This window comes from Chlamydotis macqueenii, chromosome 3, assembly GCF_036417535.1.
Source record: "Chlamydotis macqueenii isolate bChlMac1 chromosome 3, bChlMac1.mat, whole genome shotgun sequence".
In the NCBI taxonomy this organism is placed as follows: Eukaryota; Metazoa; Chordata; class Aves; order Otidiformes; family Otididae; genus Chlamydotis; species Chlamydotis macqueenii.
Window position 1 is genome coordinate 70,130,513 of NC_141558.1, and position 8,839 is coordinate 70,139,351.

The 8,839-nt window shown below is 44.4% G+C and overlaps 1 protein-coding gene across 1 annotated transcript; it reads right to left on the reverse strand.

The window, feature by feature from the left end:
• On the reverse strand, positions 1-6,440 carry EPCAM (epithelial cell adhesion molecule). Its single transcript, XM_086744669.1, has 9 exons — positions 6,016-6,440; positions 5,411-5,515; positions 4,533-4,773; positions 4,111-4,176; positions 2,848-2,911; positions 2,350-2,451; positions 1,982-2,176; positions 1,525-1,566; positions 1-814 (listed from the first exon to the last, which is right to left on the reverse strand). The coding sequence occupies exons 1-9, from the start codon at positions 6,080-6,082 to the stop codon at positions 773-775; spliced, it is 924 nt and encodes a 307-aa protein (XP_086600795.1). The 5' UTR covers positions 6,083-6,440; the 3' UTR covers positions 1-772.
• Positions 6,441-8,839: the final 2,399 nt, after the last annotated feature.

Genomic DNA, 8,839 nt, shown 5'->3' on the forward strand with positions numbered 1-8,839 from the left:
TTATATTCACAGCATGTTTATTTTATACAAACAATCCATATTTTATCATTTTACTCCTGTTGCACATTAAGACTGGAAAATAGGATAAAGCATCCTTTTCACAGCTTTAAGAAAATAAAAATAAAAATCACCACACTAGTGAGATATATTAGATGGCCAATACAAACTTTGTTAAGTAGAGTTTAAAATATTTTCACCTATGCTGAGGTTACCTGCTTTAATGAAATATTACACTGCTGAATCTGTAAGCATGGTAACGTAGTAGATCATCATCATTTCAACATGGAAGAATTAGAAGCCTGTTTCAAAGTTTTATTAATTCAAGTAATAAAAAACGTTACAGCAACTTCAAATATGTACAAACAGTGATAAAAACGTCACATTCACTTATGCAGGAGACAGTCTCGTTACAACATGGCTACAAAAATCATTATTTCCAATAAGCCTCCTACAAGGCTAAAATAACCATTTAAGCTCCAAACCCCTAGTAACAGCAGTTGTCAACTCATTTCATCATCATGAAAAAAAAAAAAAAAAAAAAATCAGGGAGCAATAGTTAAGTTTGACTTGAGTAAGATGGGGCACTTAACTCTCAACAAAATACTAAAAGTAGTAGCATTGTTACCAGTCTCGGCTGTCAAGAGTTTTAACAATCACTAAGTGAGCACAACTGCCTCCCTTTCAGGAGGAATCTTTTAAGAGTTAAGATCCATGCCTCTAACGTTTCTGTTGTCTTCTTGTTTGCTTCTTACTCTGTCTTCATCTGATTTAATTATGCGTTCAGCCCTCTATGCATTTCATTCATTTCCTTCATCTGGAGGGGAGGAGGAATAGGGAGATCAATATTCATGCTAATTCTCAACATGAGACCCAAGAAGTCAACAGGACTGAACAACCCAGATCTTCATTAACAAAAGGGGTACGATGCAGCACTAACAGAATCAAACCTGCCAAGACCACTGTAACACTTCAGCTTTTTTTTTTTTAACGACTATTTTTAAAGAAAAACCCGCAGCAGTCTTTGGGGTGTACGCAGGGAGCAAACCTTACTATTTAGCCACAACACCCTTCGGATTCCTTTACAAAAGGCTCTGCACTGGGGGTGAAGCACAATGCAGTAGCACCATTTGCTAGTGTTCCATTGGAAAGTAGCTCTTCAATAGAAACTGCCAGCTTCATGCAAATACCTCGACTAAAGGTCTTCATGACAGAACAAGACTATCAGTATTTCCTGTGGATGGCATGGCCCTTGCTATAGATATGTAAAAATAGTACTTGCTGTCAGCACCGCCCCCCACCCCTGGGAAATGCAGCAGATCATCAATTGCCTTTGAAACTAGTGCAGAACTAACAGGGTGAACTATACACAGGTGAGAACTAGTTACAGATCTGAATGCCTTCAGTCTTCTTGCACACATCCAAAGCACCCAAAGCAAGTTTTTAACAAACTACAGCAAACTCAGGAGTTTCTGGATTCTGGTCAGCTTCCTCCCCGCACATAGACCATAAAGAGAAATTAATTACCTCTGCTTTCACGTACTTCCCTTTCCTTCTCCTTGTGAGGACCTGTAAGAGGACAGAATAATTGTGACGTTTTCTTTAAGTCTTCACTTACATGTAACTTTATCTGGTTGTGATTTTTAAAATGCCAAACCTGAATCTATCCCTTCCTCATCCTTCTAAAGCAAGGTACAGGAGAGGCTGCCTGTCACTCTCAACTATTTTAAACCAGGAGGCAGGATGGGTACTTTCTTCACCTCAATTAGTTTTTCCTAATACTTTCGTTTTCCACATAACACCCTTCAGTTGTAACCTGAAACAGTGATGGTATGTCCATCACCTTTTTCCCACCCCTCAAATCTCACAAAAGAAGCCAGTTCACAAGAGTACTGTTTCTATCAGAAGCAATTACCCTGGTATGTTGTTATTTCCCAAATTACATTCTTACCCGTTTTGTTTGGCAGCTTTTTTAAGAACTTACCAGAACAACAATTCCAGCAACTATCGCTATTATTATTATTACAATGACAGCAATGAGGCCAGGAGTCAGAGACTTCATGGAAAACTCTGGTGCTATTTCATCAACATAGTAGACCACTGTCTTCTCAAAATGCAGCATTTCGTTATCAATGCTGACGTTTAGTCTGTTATTATGAAAGATGGAGTCACCTTTTACCTAAGAACAGATAGAAAAAAAAAAAAAAAAGACTTGCTAGCTCACATTGTAATAGGCATTCATGCAGGTATCGTAGTAATTCATCTTGCTTTACCCAGTACACAGCAAGACTACCAAATGCAATGCAACATACACATCTAGTCTTCAGCAGACTCTACCCACGACACACTTACATCTTTTTCAAAGTAGTAGGCCACATCAGCTATATCCACATCTCCAGAAGATTTGTCTGAGGAATTTTGCTTCAAATCAATAGTAATGTAAGGTTTTTCATACTGCAAGAAAAAAAAAAAAGTATGGTATTAGGAAGGGGCTATTTTAAATCCAGCTACAAAATACACAGCAAAATATTATGATCTAACTTGCTAACTCACATGCTGAATCAGGTTTACAATACTTGTTCTCAAGTCAACTGTTTACAGAGTTTACAGTAAATTCCACTTTTTTAGTGAACCAAAGAAAGAATTAATCTACAGGCTGAGGAGAGCAATAAGTAGTTTTTCAGTACTGTGCTTCAGACACAGCTATTTGCTGGCTGCTCACTAAGTGTCACTATTTTGTGAACTTCAAAGAAGACTCATGCTGTACTGCATTAGTCAAACAAGAGTTTTTAAAGTTCTTCACAACAAAATAAAATTCTGATACTTCACTAAAAATTACATGCCTCTTACCAGAACATTAGTTATATAGCGTCCATCCAGCATGTAACGATTGGTAATTGTTTCCTTGAAGAACCTGTAAGGATATTAAATCCATAGCTGTTAAAAAACAGTACTATTTTACACATCTATTTTCAGCAGCAGAGAAGACTAAGTATAATCAGCTTTTTTTTCCTGCAGTCTCTCTCTGGTGGGCTGACCCCAGCTAGCAGCTAAACCCTCACCTAGTTTCTCACTCACTTCCCCTTAGCAGGATTGGGAAAACAATCAGAAGGGCAAAAGCAAGAAAAATACTTCCTCATGGGTCAAGATAAAGACAGTCTAATAAGTGACAAGTTTGGGGCCGGGGGTGGGAGGGGAATCCTGAGTGATGCAAAAGCAATCACTCACCGCTAGTAGATCGGTGCCCAACCAGCCTCCAAGCAATGGCTACTTGTGAAAAACTTCCTTCTAGATTTACTGCCGAGCATGACGTTATACAACACAAGATATCACTTTCGTCAATTCGGGTCAGCCATCTCTGCTGTGTCCCCTTCCCAACCTCTTGCCCACCTCCCAGCCTACTCACTGGGGCAGCAGAGCGAAAAGTCTGGGAAGGCCTCAACACAATGCAAGCGCTGTTCAGTAACAGCTAAAACACTGGTCACTTACCAACACTGTTGTGGTCACCAGTCTAAAACAGTACTATACCAATTAACTCCATCCCAACCAAATCCAGTACACTGCCCTTAATTAAGTTTTAAACACGTACATTACCACAGTGTTACAGAGAAAAGTGCTAACAGTTTTCAGAGTTCAGAAGAAGAGCTAGAGAATAGCCGTTTTGTTCCAATATGCAAGATGGGAGGAATTTAACACCTACAAACACATTTTTCTTGCTATACGACTTCTGACACAGAGAAGTAGGATTTTACTTTAGAAAATTAATAGCTAAACTACTGTTTTTCTCCTGCTGCTTCTATGCAGTCTCTCTGCCATCTTTGTCAGTTTAATTTTTGGGCAGTTCCACCTTATTACCATCCATTGCTTTCAGTATATTGATGTGATTAAAAAAAAAACAACAACCAAACAAACCAGTAGCAATCAGTTTTAAAAGTGGAAGTGAATCTTATTAGTAAATTTATTTCCATAAAAGTTAAAGGAACTCTATGATGGATCTGTAGGTCACTTCCAAGATGTCTTACAAATGAGTTCACACAGGTTTGACAATGCTTTAAAACAATTGTTTAGAAACAGAATAGATAGCTAGTAGTGCATTTTACTATCATCACTTACTTCTTTAAAGACTCAGTGTTCAGAGGAGTGTTTCTCTCAGCATGTTTCATTTCAATGATTATCCACCTGAAATAATAGACAATTAATATTCTTAAAGCATGTGTGTATAATACACTAAAAAAAAAAAAAACCAAACCTAACCGGAGAAGAAAAAAAAAAAAAAAAAAGAGCCATGAGAAAAACAGAGCAAGCCCCCTCCAAAGCCCTTCAGTGTCTCCTTGTTTCTGAAGGAAAAAAAAACAACCAAACAAAAACAACCAAACCAAACAAAACAAAAAGCCCAAAAACCACTGAACAGTAATCAAGTGTTTATTGCTTCATCTTCATTCAGCCCCAGCACATCATTCATACAAGTCCTCTACAACACAGAACCTAATAGAGAAGTGTTTTCAGGTCACAGCATATCCTGTTGAAATACTTACATTGTTCTGACTAATTGATTGCACTTCAAGTCTGCATCGTGTTTGTCAGTTCTTCTAACACCAGCTGTATTCACACACCAACAGGTGGTTCCGTTGCACTGCTTCGCCTTGAAAACACCAGTATTTTCACACTCGGGATCATAAAGGCCATCAGTATCTTCAAATGCATCTTTTGGTTTCTCACGACGACCCGATTTTGAGCCTGTCATTTCTGCTTTCATCAGCAGGCATTTTGAGGTCACTGAAAATAACCAAAGTCACATTATGCAGCGTCCAACCATGCATGTTCAAAACAGAGCTCTTGGTCTGTAAAAACACATGGTTACATCAGAAGCAACCAGATTTGAAGCCATTACAAGAAAGAGTGGGTGTCTAGCACGTAGATGGTGCAATAAAGTCAACAAAACTAGGGTACTTCAGCTTCTCAAGGCAAGTGCATTAGCATTTCTTACAGCGTAGAGGATCATTTACAGCTTAGGTGAGCTCGAAATAAGAGTAAGGTCCTGAGACGAGGCTCTTTCACCTCCAGATTTGTAGAAAGTCATGATACGCGCCTACAAGGAAGCTAAAAATTAATCTTTGAGAAGTCCTTGCCATTAGAGACCAGGACCAATATTAAGGAGGACAGGGTAGCCTGCATCAGTATGAGCCTACGCACAGCCACACAAGTTAAACAGTAGGCATCCTAAACCTTATCTTCCATCACCAGTTGACTTGGAAGACCAGAAAGAAGCTCTCCTTCCTCGCTACCATTGTGTGCCGGAACTCAAATGGCCACGTTCACGTCCTCCCTTGAATTTTGCTGGTACTTTTCCTCGCCGCCCCGTACCAGAGAGCACACTCAGGCCAAGCGCAGCCGGCACGCGTGCTTTACTCACGAGTGTCGCAGTTCACGGACACGCCGGAGCCGACCGAGTCGCACCAGCAGACACCGTCGACCAGCCGGCAGTTGGTGACGCGCTTGTTCTTCTCGCAGATACAGGCTGGAAGAGAAGCGCGGCTGTGAGCGCGGACGCCCCCGGGGGAGGCAGCCGGGCACCCGCTGCTCCGCGGACATAGTGGAGACAAAGCCGCCCCTCACCAGACGGAACCGGCCGGGTGTGGCGTGCCCGCACCCCACCCGCTTCCCAGCTCGCCACCTGCCCTTCCCTAGAGAAGGGCGAGAGCTCCCTTCGCGACGCCCAGGCTCGCCAAGAGCCCTTCCCGCCAGCTGCCCAACCGAGAACAAAGGCTGACGGACACTGGGCGCCTCTGCCCCCTCCTCACCCTCCCGCCCGCAGGGGGGCCCCTCCCCGCCCGGCAGCGGCCCCGCGCCCCCAGCGGCAAGGGGGCGCCATTTTGTGTCGCCGCACGGAGTAGGGAGCCCACCGGGGCGGCTCCGTGAGCGGCCGCAGAGGAGAGGGGCCGCAGGAAGGGTCGCGGGGCGGAGGAGCCGGGTTAACAGTAGCGAGTGCAGGGCGGACAGAAGACTGCGGGTACTCACGGGTCTGTTGGGCGCAGGCAGCGGCGCAAAGCAGCAGCAGGAGCGCAGCCCCACAGAGCGGCTTCATGGCTCGGGCCGGCGGTGGGGCGCGGAGAGGCCGGGAAAAGTCCTCCGGAGTCGCGGGCGGAGAAGCGGGAGCGCTGCGTGCGCGGCGGCGAAGCGATCTGAGCCACCCGACAGGTTCCGCAGGTGGTGGTGGCTGTGCCGCACCCTCTCGGCTCCGGTTACACCTGGGACGCGCAGAGGGCGGCGACGGCTGCTCCTCCTCCCGGACCAGCCGGGTGCGCAGTTAAACCACCGCCGCCCCCTCCCTCCCGCACCTGGGCGAAACTGGATGGGGCAGGGCGGGTCCCTGCTCCTATCCCGGCCCAAATAGAGCCTTTTCCGGAGGGCTGGGGAGGGGGAGCGGCGGCTTGGCCCGGGGCGGGCGGAATAAGGTGGTGATGGGCGCCCCGAGGTGCGGTCGGTCCCCGTAAAGTGGCTGCGAAACTGCCCCGCCCGCGCTGGAGGGGCAGCGGGACGGGGCCCTCGAGGGGAGCCGGGGAACGGTCGGTCGGCTGGCCCGCCGCCCCCGCTGTCGAGGAGAAACTGTTAGTCATGGGGGGGAAGCTCCCGGGCGTGTTTGCTTTGCTGGGTGACACACGGGCCGGGGGAGCAAAGCTGACTCCAGTCCCGGCTGGGACCGCAGGTGACCTTCGGAGGGCTGGCACCGGAGGAAGGCCTCGGCCCCGAGGTCTCTGCCCTGGCCCTGTGGCGCCGGGCCCTGCTCGGCAGAGAGGCGGGGGGGAGAGGGAGCGGGTGTGTTTTCTCTCCCCTCTGCGGGCAAGTGGCCACTGATCACTCCCGCAGTTCCCTCTCAGCAACATGAGAGCCGGTAATAAATATTAACACTTTATAGTTAGTTTTGTTCACATCCAGTGGTGGCCTTTGAACTACTCAGTGAGGACTTAGTGTTTAAAATAAATCCTGATAATCCCTCAGTTAACTTAAGAAAAAACAGAACACCTACCTGTATAAACTATTTATTGAGGATCTTTCTAGTCTTTTTTTTTTTTTTTTTTCCCTGTTCTAAAATACACACTATGTCACTCTGCATTAGGACTGCTCTGAAGAGTTGCTTCTGGTGCTGCCGTGTGCCTGCACTTCCTTGTTCAGAAAATGTAGTCTGGTGCTTTGTCTCTGAGCAGTGCAGCTTTGAGAGAACCTACAAAATGGTAGGTAGTGCCAGGGCCCTGCAAGGTTTCCAAGGAGGAAACAGGAAAGCCTGCTGCAGATTTTAAAATGGCTTTCCAAAGTGTAAAAGCTATGACAAAATGGAAGATGAAAGATAGGTATGGTACACGGAAAATTTTCTGAAGCTTTGAGTTTCTTAATTTAGTTTAAAACATATGCATAGATCTTTCTGAAAGATATATTAGTGTTCTAGAAAAACAAGTTATTTTAGTAGAAGAGAAAACCAGAATGACATCCCTCTAAGTCTGTTCCTGCGTTTATGAGACATCAACAGCATTTCCAGAGACTTGAAAGTGCCTTTCACCAATGTTCACATTCACTGTACAATAAAAACTTGTTGCCGCTTTTGTATATGCAGACCTCGGTTAATGAAATGGAAACCTTTGCATGTTCTGAAATGTAAGTATACGTTAGCTATCTTTGTGGTTTTGTCTTGGTGCGCAGCTGTGTTTGTGATGTATATTTGGTATTGTATTTACTGTTGTCTACAGTGCCCTGCTGAAATCAGGTAGGTGCTGTCTCAGATGGGTCTGAGGTAAATGGCTGTTTTTTATGTCTGGTCCTGGTACAGCCTGAATTAGTTTTGCAGCATTTATCTTGATTCTTCTTGCAGTTTTGTGTGGCTTCTTAATGCTCTTCTGATACACTTGTCAAAGACTCAAAATAAGAGCATGATCTTAGCAGTGTGAAAACTTGGGAAGATTTAAAGTCTCAGATACCGGTTTCTCGAATTGCTGCTGTCCAACAATGGCATTCTTTAGGAAGCTGAGCAGGATCAATAGGCTCAGAAATGCCTGCCTTACCGTAAAGCTTATTTTCTATGTAAAGGTACCGGTTTGTTCAAGATGAGAAGAGTTATCCTGTCGTTATCAAATCGCCAAGGTGAACTACGTAAGCTTTGATAATAAGGAACAGTAATTTTTCTGATAGGTCTTTGCCTTTTTTTTTTTTTTAATATGTAAATATAGAGGAACAGAACAGGTCGGATACATGCTAATCCTCCTTGTTCTCCTAGTCTGTGTTCTGTGTTGGTAAACCTCTGTGTCTAGTTTTAAAAATCCCAGCCTTAGTCTGTATTCTTGAAACCTCAGTCACTACTACTGAGAGCAGCACTGCTTCTTCAACCACCTCTAAATACCAGGTGTCTTTGTTGTCAGTATATAAAAAATAGCCATAAAATTTAGTGTCTAGATGTTGAGTGGTCTTTCTGTGGACTGAAGAAGCCTGTTACAGTGTGTTTTGGGTTTTTGCTATGACACATAATGTCTTCCCTGAACTGTTACCACCTATAGAAAGCCATACGGTAACTGTGGTGCGAAGATAGGTCCACAATGTTGCTTTTTGTATTACAGCATTTAATTTGTCTCCAATTTGCAGGAGCTAATAAAGAGCTTGTTATCTATAATTTCCCTGTGTTTTCAAATCTGAAGACATTCTTGTTTAAGTGTTTTAGAAGCAGATGAAGTTGCTCTACACAATGTCATTCCCTAGCAAAGCAATGGAAATGAGGGACTATTCCCAACAGTGTTAATCTTACCCTCTCTCTAGGTTATTTTGAGGGAAGCTTCTCTGTAGAATCCAGTGGAGCAGG

Excerpts from the sequence above, each read along its gene's own strand:
- EPCAM (XM_086744669.1), bottom strand. The coding sequence starts at position 6,082 with ATGAAGCCGCTCTGTGGGGCTGCGCTCCTGCTGCTGCTTTGCGCCGCT. Across the intron at positions 4,774-5,410 it reads GTCCGTGAACTGCGACACTC|TGACCTCAAAATGCCTGCTG; the intron begins GTGAGTAAAGCA and ends GGTTATTTTCAG. Across the intron at positions 4,177-4,532 it reads AATCAATTAGTCAGAACAAT|GTGGATAATCATTGAAATGA; the intron begins GTAAGTATTTCA and ends CTATTATTTCAG.